The 16,791-nt window shown below is 34.3% G+C and overlaps 1 protein-coding gene across 1 annotated transcript; it reads left to right on the top strand.

Moving 5' to 3' along the window:
• The first annotated feature begins 3,776 nt into the window (after window positions 1-3,776).
• CENPH (centromere protein H) lies at window positions 3,777-15,435 on the top strand. Its single transcript, XM_004678237.2, has 9 exons — window positions 3,777-4,096; window positions 6,269-6,324; window positions 6,995-7,043; window positions 7,346-7,420; window positions 9,210-9,266; window positions 11,392-11,455; window positions 11,757-11,808; window positions 13,276-13,439; window positions 15,343-15,435. Exons 1-9 carry the CDS (start codon window positions 3,972-3,974, stop codon window positions 15,433-15,435), a joined length of 735 nt encoding a protein of 244 aa, XP_004678294.1. The 5' UTR covers window positions 3,777-3,971.
• The last annotated feature ends 1,356 nt before the right edge of the window (window positions 15,436-16,791 follow it).

The following is a 16,791-nucleotide window of genomic DNA, read 5'->3' as shown; positions in this document are numbered from 1 at the left end:
CATCTTCTAAAATTCTAAGTTTTTCCTGTTTACATCTATAGTTCTCAGTACATTTAATAGGTGATACAAGATTCTTACCATTTACACCAATACCATATGAAAGTGACTAGTTCCTTAAAAGAGAAGCCTGCATAGTCCCCAAGGGACACCCTTAGAGGAGAAGCTGCCTCTGATGCTTTCCAAAGGGAAAAGAAACACCTGCAGGAAAGCTGCTGCCATCAAAACTATGATTAAAATCATCCTTGTCTAACCTAATTGAAATATCAATATTCCCTGATCTGCATCAGTATTGAATAACATTTTTGGATTCATGAGCTAGAAAACTCCTAACAAATCAAGAAAAGTGATGTATGTTGGCTATGAAAAATTTTATCTGGTAAGGTGTTACGTGTTTTTCAAATATTGGGAGTAAAATCATGAATTTTAAAGTGTTAAGTTATTTTGAGAGTTTGCACATTATGTATATACATGTAGTAGTACATTAGTATGAACTAACAGTGTCTTTCCATTCAAACTTCTCCCTCAAGTCTTGTTTCATCTACTTCAATACAATGCTGTCTCTTGCTTCTTTTATCACTGGTTTGCTTTTTTTCCTAGCCAAAATACATCACTTTCCTTACTTGATTTGTCATTAGGGGAGTTTTCTAGATCCTGAATTCAAAAATTTTATTCAATTCTGATGTATTGTAGATCTCAATCACTGATATAGATACCTTCCTGTTCTTTAGTACATTGACCATTTAATATTTTGGTTATTAGTCAAGGTGGTCTGTATTTTAGGTATTTTCCCATATTGTCTAGCATTGTTAATAATAGGAAGGCTGTGGAATTACATTTACTTTTTAAGGTTATGGTATCATGACTCTTCTATTTTAATCTAATAATAGTTCACATTAGAGGTTTTTCTTAGAGTGGAATAAGTCCACATTGGAGGTTTTTCTTAGAGTGGAATAGTTTCTTACTCATGGTAGATAGATTGAATTACCTAATGCTTTATTTAGAAAACTTGCCCCTCATTTAGGAAATAGGCATAGTTTTTGTTGATATTTTTTCTGGTATTTGGCTTATTTTTGACATTTTTAAAGTAGATGAAGATTTTCATCTAAATGTCTTATAATTTGAAATGTTTATACATTGAAAACCAGCTAAATTAAACTTTAAAGTCCTGGAATTTACTAAAATAGTAATTTTCCATGTTTTTTGTGATCTGTCCTGGAATTTACTAAAATAGTAATTTTCCATGTTTTTTGTGATCTTTAGGGATTTTCTCCCCAATTATACAAAACATCTTTTAGTTTTTGTTTTCTTTTGTTACTACAGTTTTTGTTTTCTGTTGTTCACTACAGATGTAATTCATGATGTAATTATATCTCTTCTGTATTAAAGCTTCATTTCTCATTCTGGATATCAAATAAGTTTAGTCAGCAGACTTGTTCAATGGTCCTTTTATTGGTGCTTTAAAACAATCAGTTTTTGGAGTTATTTTTACCTTTATAGTTTTGGCTTTTACATTTTCACTATCTGACTTCCTTTGGATTTTTTAAAACAAATATTTAATGAACATGGAATGCACACAATTAAAATTCACATTTAGCAAAAATGATGTAAAAATAAACATATAATGATACATGAGAATTACTAACTTCTAAAATGCTCTCAACAAATTCTAAGAATAGGTATCATTCCACACTTTCCCAGTACAACTCATTGAAGCTAAAAGTCAATTGTAAAAAAGTAACATCTAGAATTTTGTTGATTTATGGTTTGTTTACAAAACTAATTTTAGTAATTTCACACCCTTACATACACAGGTGTGTATGTGCTTCACTCTTCTAGTTTAAAATATTTTCTGTACTTTGTAATAAAAACTCAAATTAGTGTGAAGTCCTTTTTGTCAATTTTGGTTGTTATAATTTGTCTTTGTAATGCATCTATTATGTTAGTCATTTAAAGTCATTAGGGGTGTAGGCTGTAAAAATGCCTTTTTGAAGCAATGTTTTGTTTGTGGTTAAGTATTTGATGACTTCTGTAAATATTTCATAGGGGGCAAATTAATAGTGATTTATAATAATATTAAACTATGCTTAACTATGTGGAGTAGCAAACTGGGTTATACATACCAATATGTACATGTACACAAGCTCCTTTACTTTAACAAAGCCATTTGAAAGTAAATATTAATTAGATGTCAAGATAAAATTTTAAAGATTTTAAAATTTTAAGAATCAAGGTTATTTCCTAAATAACCATTATATCTATCACACTAGGAAAATACCTAATATGCAGATCATACTCAAATTTGCTCAATGGTTCAAAAATATTTTAGAAGTTACCCAAGTTATTGTATATAGTTCTTGTATGACTGTTTCTTCCTAGTTACCTTGGGCTATGCATTTTGACTAGAATATAGTTAATATGTATTTAATGCATGCTATTGGAGTCATCAAAATATTAAGCTACTGGTGATACCAAGTTTAATCATCTTGTTGACATAATCACCAGATAAAGCTTTGCTGTGAAGTTGCTGCTCTTATTCTCAGCATTGATTAATGATACTTAATGTTGAATCATTTATCTCACAGGATTAATATGATGGTAATTATCCCTTCTATAGTAATGAACATTTTCTTTAAAGAAAAACTCCCGACACTCCCTTCACCTTTCTTGGTTTACTCTGTTTTTTTTTTTTTTTTAACTTTTAAAATATATTACTGCAGTGATTCTCAAATTGTCCCTAGTCAGCAACAGCAATATCATATGAAAACTTAATAGGACTGCAAATTAGTAACTTGAGATGCATCTAACAATTTCTTTTAACCACTCTCTGATGCACGCTCAGGCTGGAGAACTATTACGTCGTCTTTTCCAAATTTGGCCATACACACCTTATAGACAACCAATTGAAAGGAAGAGATTGATAGATGCTAAAAGGCATTTAGGAAAAAAAAAAAGTGGTAAAGTGAAAAAAAAAACTATGCGGTCACTTCTCTAAAACAATAAAGAAATTCGGACTAATTCGGTAAAGGACAGTGTCCTTTACACTACCGACAAAAATGAAAAGCGACAAGTCCATCAAGCATGTATGGTGTCCTGCATTTTCTCTGGGAAGACACTGGACTTCACGCCGGAAGTTGAGTTCAAGCGAACTTCAAGTACTTAGGAAGCTCTTCGGTGTCTCTGAATTGAAACCCTCGTTTCTCCTCCAAACGAGGGGGTCTAGACCTGAGTTCAGATCAAAATTCTAAAAGAATCCACCAATGTTTCTCCAATGCCAGCCTTCAAGGCACACCCATCTCCCACGGATGAGGATCTAGAGAATGACAAATTGGCCGAAAAACTTGTCCTGCAGGTCTCCAATCCAGGCTAAGACCGTTTTGGCGACCGGACCTCCCGCCGGGCCCCAGATGCGATTCCCAAGACCCAAGAAGAGGGCCAAATGGTTGCCGCTCCATAGCTCCGTGAGGTGGCGCTTAGAGTTCTTGAATTTTTTTTTAAGGTTTTTATGTATTTATGCATACAGAACTGGGGTACAGGCCAGAGGTGCAGGAACAGTGAAAGGATTCACCAGAGACAGAGTGGGGAGCAGAACAAGGCCGACTGATGAAGTACACTGCTGAGGGGAGCAGCGGCGGGTCAGGAGACGTCTGCCGCGCCATGTGGGTCACCTCCAGGATCGAACTCATACTGAAGTGACTTTAGCTTCGTTAGTGCTGTGCTTTAACCCCCTGCGCCACCAGGAAAGGCCCGAGTTCTTGAATTTTTTATTAGTGGTCTGTAATGATTTCCAACAGCGCGTTCAGAGTAACCTCAAGAGCTGCAGGAACCATGGCAACTGGCGTGGTCTGGGGCGGAAGGGGCGGCCCGGGCGTGGCGGACCCCACCCCTTCCGGGAGTCAGTGTAGCGGCGGGAAAAACAAACCGCTGGGTCGTGTTCTGCGGGTCCTGGAGGGCAGCTCTTCGCGCCCGCCAGAATGGACGAGCAATCCGAAGATCAGGCAGTCTCGGAGCCCGCGGACTCCGGTGCGGAAGGCGGTCCTCCGCAGGCTCCCGGCGCCCAAGAGACGTCCCCTGAGGACCGTGTGACCCTGCTTCTCAGGTTGTTCCCTATGGCCCGCAGGGCGGAGGCCGAGTGGGCGTGGTGGTTCAGCTCTGCCCTTTGGTTATCCGGTGTCTGAATTCTGACTGGGTCTCTTGGTAGCTGTGTGACGGCATCATTCACTCCGTCGACGTAAGACCCATCAAAACGGAGAGGAAAATGACACCTCGCAGAGGCGTTATGGGAATTAAATGAATTCTTTGGGACTGCCGTTTAGCATAGGAGTCTTCGGATCTGTAAGCTACCTGTCCTTTCCCTCTTTTGTCCCGGGATGCGGATTGTGAAACTCGTTTTGGGGTGTCTCCGAGCCCCGAGCTACACAAGGGACATCACCTTGCCCCCTTTCTCTGAGAGCTTCGACCCTTTTCAGTGCAGAAGTGTGATGGGTATTAATGAAAATATTCATATTTTCCTATCGAGCCTGCAATGTTTACATCTGTTCACTAAGCAGTTCCTGGGGAAGATTTGATAGAGAATGTCAGTCTTATGAACCTGTAAACAGAGAGACCACTGGCTAAAATCCATCCTGTCCCTTTTTTTGTATGGCCCCTCAAGCTAAGGATAGTTTTCGTGTCTTTTAAGTTCTTGGGAGGGGGAGTAGAACTACAAAAATATTTAATGAAATGAAATTCAAATTTCACTATCCTTAAAGTTTTATTGGAACACAACTTTTCCTGATACAAGGGCACTGTTGAGTGATTACAACTGACACTGTATGACTAATGAAGCCTAAAGTATTTCCTATCTGCTCCTTTGCAGAAAAAATTTGCAACCTTACCATCTAAGTCTTATGGGGAAAAAATTAGGGCTGGGAGACATAAGCCTTACAGCCATATTTTAGCTTTACTACTGCTTTAGAAGGTCTTGACTAGTAATAAACTTTACCACCTCCTTTTAAAAAATTCTGTTGTGGGCCGACCTAGGGGCTCAGGGATTAAAGTCAGCACTGTGGAGCTATCTGCAGCCACTGCAGCACAAGTTTGAACCCCTGCCAGGGAGCTAGCTAACCACATGGCGCAGCTGCTCCCGTCAGCAGTGTTTTTCAGTAGACTTTCCTGTTATGCTACCTGCTGGCTCTCTCTGGTGAATCCTCGTGCCCCCCACACCTCTGCCCTACACCCCAGTTCTTATATGCATAAATAAATAAATCTTTTAAAAAATAAAATTTTGAAAAAAATAAATAAAATTTTGTTCTACCTGCAATATGAAATACTAAAATATTAAAGACCTAAGATTCCAATTTTCATCTCTGCCTGGAAGAAAATATTCTTTCACTTGATTTGTTTGTCTACTTAACCTTTTCTTTTAATTTAAAATTTTGAAACAAGGAACTGGCCATGGAGCTTTAAGAAACTTGTTCAGTGTTTCTTAGCTACTTAAATAGGACTAAAAAAAGTTTCAGAATTATGAAACTGCCATGTAAGTTGGAAGTATATCATAAATACAATTTAATGACTAATTGCCACTTTACCCATAGTTTTTCTTCTTTTTTTATGTATGATTTTGGAGTCAATATAATCGTAGGACAATTGCTTATCTACCCAGGGAATAGAGAATCTAACACATTTACAGTGTTTGCAGGTTTCACCATTTTGATTTATTTAAGTTTTAATGGAGGCCCATTTGGTGTGGCCCATTAAGAATAAACTGAAAATCACATTTTTAATTTTTCATAGATACTGTTTTTCCTCATGATATTTCTTTCTTTTTTAAAGATTTATTTATTTATGCATATAATACTGGGGTACAGGTGAGAGATGTGGGGGGTGGAGGACTCACCAGAGACAGAGTGGGGAGCAGAACAGGCAGATTTATTGAAATACACTGCTGAGGGAAGCAGTGGGCAGGCCAGGAGAGGTCTGCATGCCATGTGGGTCACCTCCCTGGCCGGGGATCAAACTCAGTTCTGCAGTAGCTGTGATAGCTTTTTAGTGCTGAGCTTTAACCTGTTGTGCAACAAGGAAGGTCTATTTTTCCCCACAATATTTCACTCTGTGCTTCCTCTAAATACTTAAAACTTTTTTATTTTAAGTAAAATGAGCTCAAAGTGAAAGCCTTTAATGTTGAGTTTACTTGTACTCATTTAGTTGCACCTGCTTCCATAAAAATGTTAGTTTATTGTGTAGTGGTGAATAAGACCTCAGTAAATATATGACTTTTCCTTTTTTTCAGGCTAAGAACACAGACAAAACAACAACTCTTGGAATATAAATCAATGGTTGATGCAAGTAAGTATTTTCATTTTCAGATAAGGTTGTATAAATTTGATGAGTTCCTATAGGGAAAAAAAGCCTTATAGAATTTTGATTAAGATTTTATTAGGGCCTGTAGGTTAATATGAGAAAATTATTATATTAGCAGTATTGATGGTTCAATACATCTACATGGTGTATCTTTCCATTTCATTATTTGGAAGTTTTCAGTGTAGCAATCATATACTTAATTTGTCAGCTTTACCCTTGAGTATTTCATGGTTTTAGATGCACTTGTACATGGTATTTAATTTTTTTTGTCTTAATTTCTATTATACAGACATTTAACTTTTTACACCCATTTATCTCCTCCGAAAATTGCCTTATCCAATATGAGAGATACTGGTTCCATGTGACTATTGAACTCTTGAAATCTAATTAGTCCTCATTGGAAGAGCTTTAAATGTAAAATACACATATTAGAAATTATGAAATATTTCATTAGTAATTTTAAATTAACTATATGTCAAAATGATACTATTTTGGGTCTGTTGTTTTAAATAAGGTATATTAAAATTTTCTTCAGTTGTTTCGTAATGTGAAAACTAAATGCAAATTTTTGATTTGCATTAATGGCTTAAATTTTATTTCTGTTTGAATTTGTTGTAAACTGTTACTAAATTGGAAAAAAAAACTTTATTTTTAGATGAAGAAAAAACTCCAGAACAAATCATGCAAGAAAAACAAATCGAAGAGTATGTTATTTTTGTTTTATTTGAAGTAATCACTAAGATATATTGCCCCTCTTGTAACATTGCTTTTCTTTTTTGTTTCCTTTGTTTTTCTAAATAATTTGTCATGCATCTGTTGAGAAGTTGTTAGTATGAAATGTATTCTTACATATATGTAATGACTATATTAGCACTTTCTGGCATCTCCCTTTTCAAGAAATTTAAAGTACATCTTAGAAGGTACTAGTTTACCAAAGGTTTACTGTATACAATTCAGTAATATTTTTTATGATGTTATTGAAATTCTTTTGTCCACTTTTTGATAGGAAAATTCAAGACCTGGAAAATGAAATTGAAAAGGTGAAAGTAGCTTTTGAAGTGAAAAAACTTGCATTGGACAGGTAGTTACTGCACTTTAAATATAAGCTCTGTGAATTGAATGCAAAATGGGTATAGTTATGTATGGAGGGGTCATTTTATTTTTTTGGTTTTTTTTTTAAGCTTTATTTATGCATGTAAGAACTGGGGTACAAGGCAGAGGTGCAGGGGGTGAGAGGAGTCACCAGAGACATAGAACAGGAACACAGAACAGGGGAACAGGAAAATTGACCAAAGTACACTGACTGAGGGGAGGAGGGGGCAGGAGAGGTCTGCTGCACCATGTGGGTCACTTTCCTGGCAGGGGATCAAACCCATGCTGCAGTGGCTGTGGATTGCTTCACAGTATTATGCTTTAACTGCTTGTGCCACCAGAGAGGCCCCTGGGAGAGTTATTTTAACTGGTCCCAATGAAATAATCAAGAGGAATGCTGATTAAATAATACACAAATTTTGAGCTCTGAGAGGCAAATTATGTCTTTCATTACTATCTTCATTTGATGAAGTTACATAATACAAAGGAAATGTCGATCAATGTCAATAAGCACATATATAAGATTAAATCCCATTTAGTAGCTGAAAGGATTACATGGCTTCATTTATCTAGCTACTGTTAATCATGTAAAAGAATTGTCCTTTGAGTTTAAATATATTTTTAATTATAGGTTTTGCATATATATTTGGATATTCAGTCAACAAAATTGTTCATTATCCTGAGTTTTGTGTTAGGTTCAGGTACATAACTTAATAATATGAACATGTGTTATAGTCTTGTGGTCTGAATAATCTCAAGAAACTAAATGACTTGTGATTGCTTCCTTGTATTTCTGGGTTCTCCAAATGAATTTCTTCATACATTTAGTTGAAAAGTAGCTAAAGCCCTTTTAATTGCTTGAACAGGTAAACTTTTCCCCCTTATTTCATGCTGTGTCATTTTCTATTGACAGATCATATTTTTTAACTCAGATGATGTTAGAGCTATAAAGATACTTCCTCTTCATGAATTGAATTTTATTTGCCTTTTTACTATTGTTAGCTTTTTAATTTAAAAGTAATTTATGTTTGTTTTTCTATAGGTGTAGTTTAAAGTTTACAGTCAGCTGTGACTTTGTATTAGCTAGCTTTTCCCATTTGAAGCCTATGTTGATCTCTGTAATGTCTGAAAGCTTCCTCCCAGTCCTGTACCAAAGTAGATATTTAGAGATCATAGATCAGACTATTTTAAGTCTGCTCAGCCTCTCAGCCTGGCCATGGACAGTCCATCCATCTTGATATTATTTTATATTTCTATGATTCATTTATGAAAGTATTGCCAATACAATGCTGCTTAAAAATGTATTTATGTTTTATGTTACAGTTAAAGGGAAATTAAGTTCCCCTCTCCAACCCCTGTAGTGCAATGGGTTAAAGCATAGTACTGTGAAGCTAATCACAGCTGCTTCAGTACGAGTTCAATCCCCAGCCAGGGAAGTGACCTATATAGCATGGCAGACCTCTTCTGCCTCACCTATTGCTCCTCTCAGCCTCACCCGCCTACAACTCTGACCTGAACCCCAGTTCTGTATGGATAAATAAATAAATCTTTTTTTTTTTTTAAAGTGGAAATCATGGTGGATGCTTAGCCAAATTTAGTGATCATTTTGCAATGTATACATATATTGAATCATTGTTTATTAAAACTACAGTAATATATATCAGTTGTATCTCAAAGTCAAAAAAGAAATAACAGTTTTTAACTTGTCATATCCTTTTTTTTTAATGTACCATCAATGTTATCTATATTTTATAATGAAAGTTTTTTCCTTCTCATAGGATGCAACTTTCAACTGCACTTAAAAAATATCTGGAGAAGGTTGACACCAAGAGAAGGTATGTTTCATTGTTTTGTCTTTTTTTTTTTCTGGATTTCGTAAGGTGGCATCTGCACTTTAAGTTTGTGGGGGGTTTTGTTGTTGTTGTTTTTTAAATTAACCACCATTGCCAACACCTTCACATAGGGAATAAGAAAAGTGATAGAATTTCTTTTGCACTGTACTGTCTTTTATAGTCCCAGTGACATTTGTTCCTTATGGATTTCAACCCTAGAAAGCAATGGAGGTGTTACTCTGACAATCTGAACATTTCGAGGGTAGGTTTTGAAAACTTTCAGTATTTTTACTGTTAAAAAGGAGCAGTGCTATCTCATTTAATACAACACCACAATGAGAATGGAAGTACACTTTTCCTTTTTCACTGTCAGAAGTGAGCTTGTATGGGTTTAACAGTTTGCCAGGAAATACAAAATAAAGATTCTCGCTATCAAGTTTGTCATTTCCTACTAAGTAGCTGCCTTGTCTGTGATCTTTTCTCCCAAAACCCAAAATGTTGTGATAGAAAATCCCCTCCCCTTAGCACCACATTACCAAGATAGATCTGGCAGTTCTCTCAGGGTATCTTTGACCAACAGGTATGCATTCTCTCCATATTCCATTTAACTCCCAAATTAAACAAACCCTAAAATATGAATTTGGATGCTTTGTTGCTCTTTTATTAAAGGAAAAGCTGAAAACATTGTTGAGTTAATAGAATATAGGCCAGATACATTACATTGATACCCAAAGACAACAGAAAGTTCAAGTAGGGTGTGGCAGTGTCTTTAATGTGTTTTTAAGTTTAGCTGTAACTAGTAAAAATGAGTTTCATTTCTCCCAGATTTGTTCAGGGTCCCCCCTCGTCAAGTCTCACCTATAAACTGCTGTAATGCGTTTCACGTCTGGCTGATGATCAGGATAATTAGTGTTACCACCATGATCACATTGCTGCTGTGATTCCCCAATTACTAACTCAGAATCTCTGAAGAAAGAGAAGAGGGATTCGACTACTCACATTTTTTCACTTTTACTCTAGGCACGCCAGACTACTTGATCTAGCTCATGGCTTCAAATGCTTTAGAACTTAGGGGTTTCTCTTGATTCTACCCCATGCACAGCTCTTACAGTAATTTGTATTCATTACTAATTATAATGAACCAACTATGGTTGTAGATTTGTTTTTCTCCTGTACCAGAATCTTTCCTCTTTGAAAAGAGGTACTATGTTTTGTTTTATTTTACATTCCTGGGGCCTGGCACAATTCTTAGCATACTGTATGTGCTCAGAATATTTTTTAAATAAATGGGGATAGGAAGTAGCTTATTTAGTGAAATTTCTTTATGATACTATAAGGGTAGTGTAATTACACCAAGAGTAAATCCTAATGTGAACTGTGAACTATGGACTTTGGATGGTAATTATGTTCAGATGTAGTAGGTTTACGACTTGTAACAAGTGGACCACTCTGGCATGGAATGTTGATAGTGGGGAAGATTGTGCAGTTGGGGGATTGTGGGAACAGAGTATGAATTTACCTTGCACTCAAATTTACTGTGAACCTAGCACTGTTCTGAAAGATAAGGTCTATTTCAAGAATAAAGGGCAATTTAGCAAGTTAGAGTTTTTCTGTCCTAAATAAGAGATTTGTATTAAATGTTCCTGTATGTTTAAGTTTTATATTTTTTGTTATCGGTGACCAAAAACTTCTAGGAAAAGGCATGTCTAGTTTTGTTGTTTTTTTCTTAATATTTATTTATGAATACAGAACTTGGGTATAGTCCAGAGGAGCACCAGAGACAGAGTGGGGAGCAGAACAGGCAGATCAACGAGTACACTGCTGAGGGGAGAGGTGGGTGGGTCAGGAGAGGTCTGTTGTGCCTTGCGGGTCACCTCCCTCGCCACTGAACTCACCCTAAAGCAGCTGTGGCTAGCTTGCAGTGCTGCTTTAACCCTCTGTGCCACCAGGGCCAAGTCTAGTTTTAAACAAAATTAGGTTTCATCAAACTTTTCTAGCTTTATTTTGTTAAATGATGACTATCGAAGTGTACACTGGATATAGTGAAAGTAAATATATGCTAATTGATTCATTCATTAATGAAATTTTTTTAAGTAGGACTAATAAACTTTTTAAAATTCTTTTTCAGTGTGCTCATAGATAACATGAAACACATATTAAAGCTAAATAATTTAATAATGAAATCACAGCAGGTAAGTACGCATGTTAGGTTGCCTTTGTGTTCTCATGATTTCAGTAATAATTTATTGATTAAATGGAATCTCCCAAAGGGCCTTCTCGGATTGGAATTTACTGTCCTTCAGTTTTCATTTTTTATAACTCTATTACTTCTGACCAAATAAGCATTACTAATTACTAAGCTATTGTTCTCTCCCTGTTATTATTTGGAAATAGAAGTTAAAGATTGCAACTTTAGAAAACACATATACATAAAGTTCAGTGATAAGTATCCTAGGTTTGTGCTTTATTTAACCTTTACATTTCTAATAACAGGAATCTTGGAATTTGGAGGAAAAACTTCTTGATGTTAGAAAGAAGAGGTTACGTATGTAGAGCACTGTTTTTCTAATACAATACATTTTCACTTACACTGGAATCGATAAGACCAGATCTCTCAGCCATTTGGAATTATTTTTTCTTTCATAAAGAATTTAACTTCTATTGTTATGCAAGTCTTTTCTTAAGGATAGAAATTTCTTTATTCTCAGATTTTCTTAAAATTTTGTACATGGCAGTTTTTTCCCCAAAACTATTGACTTATCAGTTATTTACACAACTATATAATTCTGAGAGTCTAACTTCACACCTCGATATGTACACCTGCTTCACTCCCTCCCACCCAAAGCTCCGGGGGGCGTGGCAATTTAAAAAGTATATTAAATACATTTTATTTGACTTATTTTTGTTGTTTTAGACCTCCAAATTACAAATACATTCTCAGTGGGGAAAAGTTAATTGATAGAGAAAAGTATAATATAAAAGTCATGCCTCTTTTTGTGTGGCCAAAGTTAGGTGTATCGTTCCAGGCTGTTTTCTATGTCCATATAAGCACATTTATAGATGTATGAGTTTTAAATGATCAATTGATATATGTGTTTCTGTGCTTTTTAACTTAATGAACATGAGCTTATTGAAATATTTATTTCAAAAGTGATAACATTCTCAGTGGAATATTTGGAGAAAGTGTACTTATGAAAAGTTAAATTTTTTATTTTACCATAAAGAGATAATTAGTGCTTAATTTGGATAAAGGAAAACTGGTCTTATTTTATTTTGTTCTGCAAACTGCTTTTTTCATTTATCAGTATTAACTGATTAACTGATTTCAAATATACAGATTTGCCTACGAGGTAACCGCAAAGTCTGAAATAGTCTTGGCCATCTAATATAATCACCATTTATTTTCATTTTTTTCCCTCAAATTTCATTTGTCAATTATTTACATCACTATTAATTAGAAGTTTAATTTTTTCATTACATCCCAACATTAATGTTAAGGAATCAAACTCTTCAGACATATTCATTTACAATTTTCAAATACTCTTAATTCTTAAATGTTTTGGGAAATAAAAGTGCTGCTCTTTATTCCAGGAGAATGGAATCTTTTTATTGAAAATGTATCTTGTCTGGTATATCAGTTTTTCTTTTTTTTAAAATAAAGGAGAGGAAGTATTATAAAGGAAAATAAAGTATTACTTTATATTTATATCTTGGCAGCCCAGAGTATGCGCGCCTTGGCATCATACTATTTCAAACATTTGTAGATTGCTGTCATTGTCACACATGCATACCTTGAATATTTCACCAAGGGTACTGCTATGTAGAAAATTTAAATGTTGGATTTTGCACTCGGAAAGTTACCTTTCATATCAAAATGAAAACAACCTAAAATGCTACTCATTAAAAATTTTTCTTCACTGAAATAACCAGAACTATTATTCTGCTTCATAATTTCTCAGGATGCTTGTTTATAAAATATTTATAATAAATTGTTTTATTTTTAACTGAATAGAATTAAAACAAGCCTCAGAAAGTAAGCTTTTAGAAATACGGACTGAAAAGAACAAACAGAAAGATGATTTGGACAGTATGGAAAGTTCAGACAACATAAAGATCCTACAACAAAAACTACAGATGGAGATACAAATAACTACAGTTATTCAACATGTGTTTCAGGTAAAACTTACATAAACTTTTTAAATGGTAGATTTCATTACATTATTGACTTCCAGTTTTTGATCTTGCCAACATAACTGAATATTGTAGTTTTGACATATATGGGATTTATCTATCTTTTAATACTTAAGTCTTTGATTTTTCATTATGGTTATACCTTAAGCATTTATATATAAATGGAAAGATTTTAGCAGCTTTGGGGAAGTAGAATGATACAGTGTACAGAGCATTAGACTCCAAATTAGGAGTTGGGGGAAGACATGGGTAATGCAATAGGAAGATGATTTTAAGATTCTGACTGCTACTTTACTAGTTGCTAAATTTTGATCAAATTATTTAATTTTTCTAAGCATCAGTTTCCTTATTTAGAAAGAGTGTTTATGAAAGCTAAAGAAAGTAATTCATGCTAATGGAGCATGGTGTCTGGTTTGAGTAAATTCTCAATAAGTAGTGCAGTTATGTTATGTCAGTTTTAAAGTTTTGTTAATTTGAGGCTTTGTTTATTTTGCATTTTGAAAGGATGAGTTTGTTTTTTAGGAAAAAGAGAAGGAAAAGAGAGCCACTGGCATAGTCAAGCAATCAGCGAGCTCCCCAGTTTTTAAGTTTTATATATTTCTTCTGGTGGTTGCTTTAAAATTACAAAATATCTCTGGATCTATTGAGATGAAATATCTAAATTGCCATTGTTCAGTTATGAAAATCCATGGTTCAGCACTGCCTGTTATATGTAAAACAAATGCCTACTCTATGTAAAGCATATCCTGACAGAATGTGCCACTATATGTTCTCACCTTAAGAAATTCTTCCCAGATTTTACACCTACGTTTTTCATAGCAATTGGTAATTCCATTAGGGATGAACAGATTCCTGGTCTCCTAGTCTAACCTCAACTGGAAGATTGTATCATAAATATAGAATCATTTTAACTTTTTTTGAGACACTTTTTCTTTCATACTGCTTTCACAATTGTGCTTTCACAATTGAGCTTAATTTTAATTCATATCTAAATGATTGTTAATTCTGAGTCAGTGAGCTCCTTGCTTTGTTAAGCAGGACACTGTTTTGGTCTGTTTTAGGAATCTCTGTCCTTAAGTTCACCTAGAGGGCTTAGTCATGTTTGAATGTGTACGTCCAACTGTCTTTGTAAATTTGACTAGATTTACAAACATTATCCCTTTCATACACTTATAACAGTGTGCCTTATACAGGCCAAAGTTTTTAATATTTTTTAGATAACAATTTAACACTTCAAATCCTTTTTCAGTAGCATTTCAAGTAGTAACTCTATATCTTGAGCTATAGATTTTCAAAGAATGACCAGAATTTTCTTTAATTATGATTCTAAGCATTCCTCCATTGTCTAGAAAAATATTCCAGTTATTTTTCAGGGTCTTAAAATCTGCAAGAACTGAGAATGAAATTTTTGCTTATTCTTAAAATAGGACTTGATATTTACTCTTATGTTACTGGTTTTTAATCATGGAGATATGAATTCTTGACCATAGCTAGTCTTTTTCCTTTAATATAGGATGCACTGAAAATATCTGGAATAGGTAAAAATTATCCACAAAATCTCACAAAGCATTAAAAAACTTGTAAATAAGGGTTACCAGAAGGGAAGGTGGGTAAGTCATAATTGTATTATAGATGGAATCTAGATTTTTGGTAGTGTATATATATGCAGATGTTAAATTATAATGTTGGTAAATATTCCCTGACATTGTGAGGATCAAGACTAAAGCTTCACAGAAAATATAAATGAAAATAATTAATTACTTTTTCTCCTGATCACTATAAATGTGCATATCTAGTAAATGTTTGATAAAATTAATAGACAAAGGTTTTTTTATCATGTTAAGTTCTAGAAAGTGCTTATAACTTTAAACTTTTCTTTTAATTATAGAACCTCATTTTGGGGAGTAAAGCCAACTGGGCAGAGGATTCTGCTCTTAAGGAAATTGTTCTGCAACTTGAGAAGAATCTCACCATGATCTAATAAGAATTCTCTTTTGGCATTTTTGTTTTTTGATACTTCATTTAAAAAGCAAATTTCAGTTGAAGTATATTTTCAATATTTTTGAAGCTATTCTAATATTGCAAATTTTTTTTTAATAGTTTAACACTACAACTTGGCCTCTATTATTTTAAATGTAACCATTAAAATGACTGGCAAACTCCTAAAAGAATCTGAAAATAATAGCCTAAAATACATCTCTACCAGCTTTCAACTGTATATAGATGTTTTTCCTACAATACTGCTGGTAATAAGAATATTCTTTGGGATACCTATGTGGGTTTGTTTGTCAGCCAAAACATTAGAAAAGTATATCCACTTCTTTGAACAGAGACCCAAATAAAGCATCTCAACCTTGAAAAAGAGAAAGAACTGCACATCTGAAATATTAACAGTTAAATTAGGGGGATTGTGGCTTTTCTGTATTTCTATATTTAGTATGTTTTACTTCTGTAAGCTAGAATATAAAAAGATGTTACTCTTGTCTTTTTTACAAAATAAAACTTACCACCTTTTATAGCATCCTATGTCATTTTTAAAAGCTGTAATTTGAGCTTTACTAATTTGGAACTGTTGTGACTACTTTTGCAATGTATTTTTAAGTGTGCTTTTTGTAAGACCTTTAAATTTGAAAAGATATACTGTAGCAAAAATAGCATTTGAAATTTGTTCTCTTGATCAATTAAAAAAGGTAAGATTTAATCTAAACATTCTTTGTAATAGTTTTACTTAATTTGATAAATCATAATTTATGTAGTTTTATTCTTTTTGCTACATATTCTTGGAAATTGAATAATTGTAAGACAAGTTATTTTTCTTTTAGAAAAACATTCTTGGGCCTTCCTGGTGTCCTAGGGTTTAAGTCTCAGCGCAGTCACTACAAAGGCCTGAGTTCAATCCCCAACCAGGGAGCTAACCCATCCATATACCGTGCAGGAAACAACTTTTGTCTCACTCCACTGCTCCCCTTCATAGTATATTTCAGTAAATATACCTGTTCTGCTCCCTACTCTGTCTCTGGTAAATTTTTTTCACACACATGCCCCTTCCTCTGTCTCCCCACCTACTTACATTCCAGTTCTTCTATTCAATTAAAAAAAAGAAGAAAAGGAAAGCCATCTTTAAAATATCTTCTTAGTCTATAGATCTAGCATAAAGTAATCATACTGATAGATGTGCAATTTATCAATGTGTCCTAATCCCATGGGTTTTTAGCAACATCTGAAAAGCTTTTTGCACTCAAAGGATAATTTTATTATCCTTTGAATCTCCATTTAAGGCTCAATGCTAAGAGAGAAATTGTTATCGGTCAGCTTTTCCTAAAATTGTGTTGAATAA

The sequence above is a fragment of the Condylura cristata genome, unplaced genomic scaffold (genome assembly GCF_000260355.1).
Source record: "Condylura cristata isolate star-nosed mole 26May11 unplaced genomic scaffold, ConCri1.0 scaffold00007, whole genome shotgun sequence".
NCBI lineage: Eukaryota > Metazoa > Chordata > Mammalia > Eulipotyphla > Talpidae > Condylura > Condylura cristata.
The sequence above is the reverse complement of the archived record's forward strand: the minus strand, read 5'-3'. Positions and strand labels throughout refer to the sequence as shown.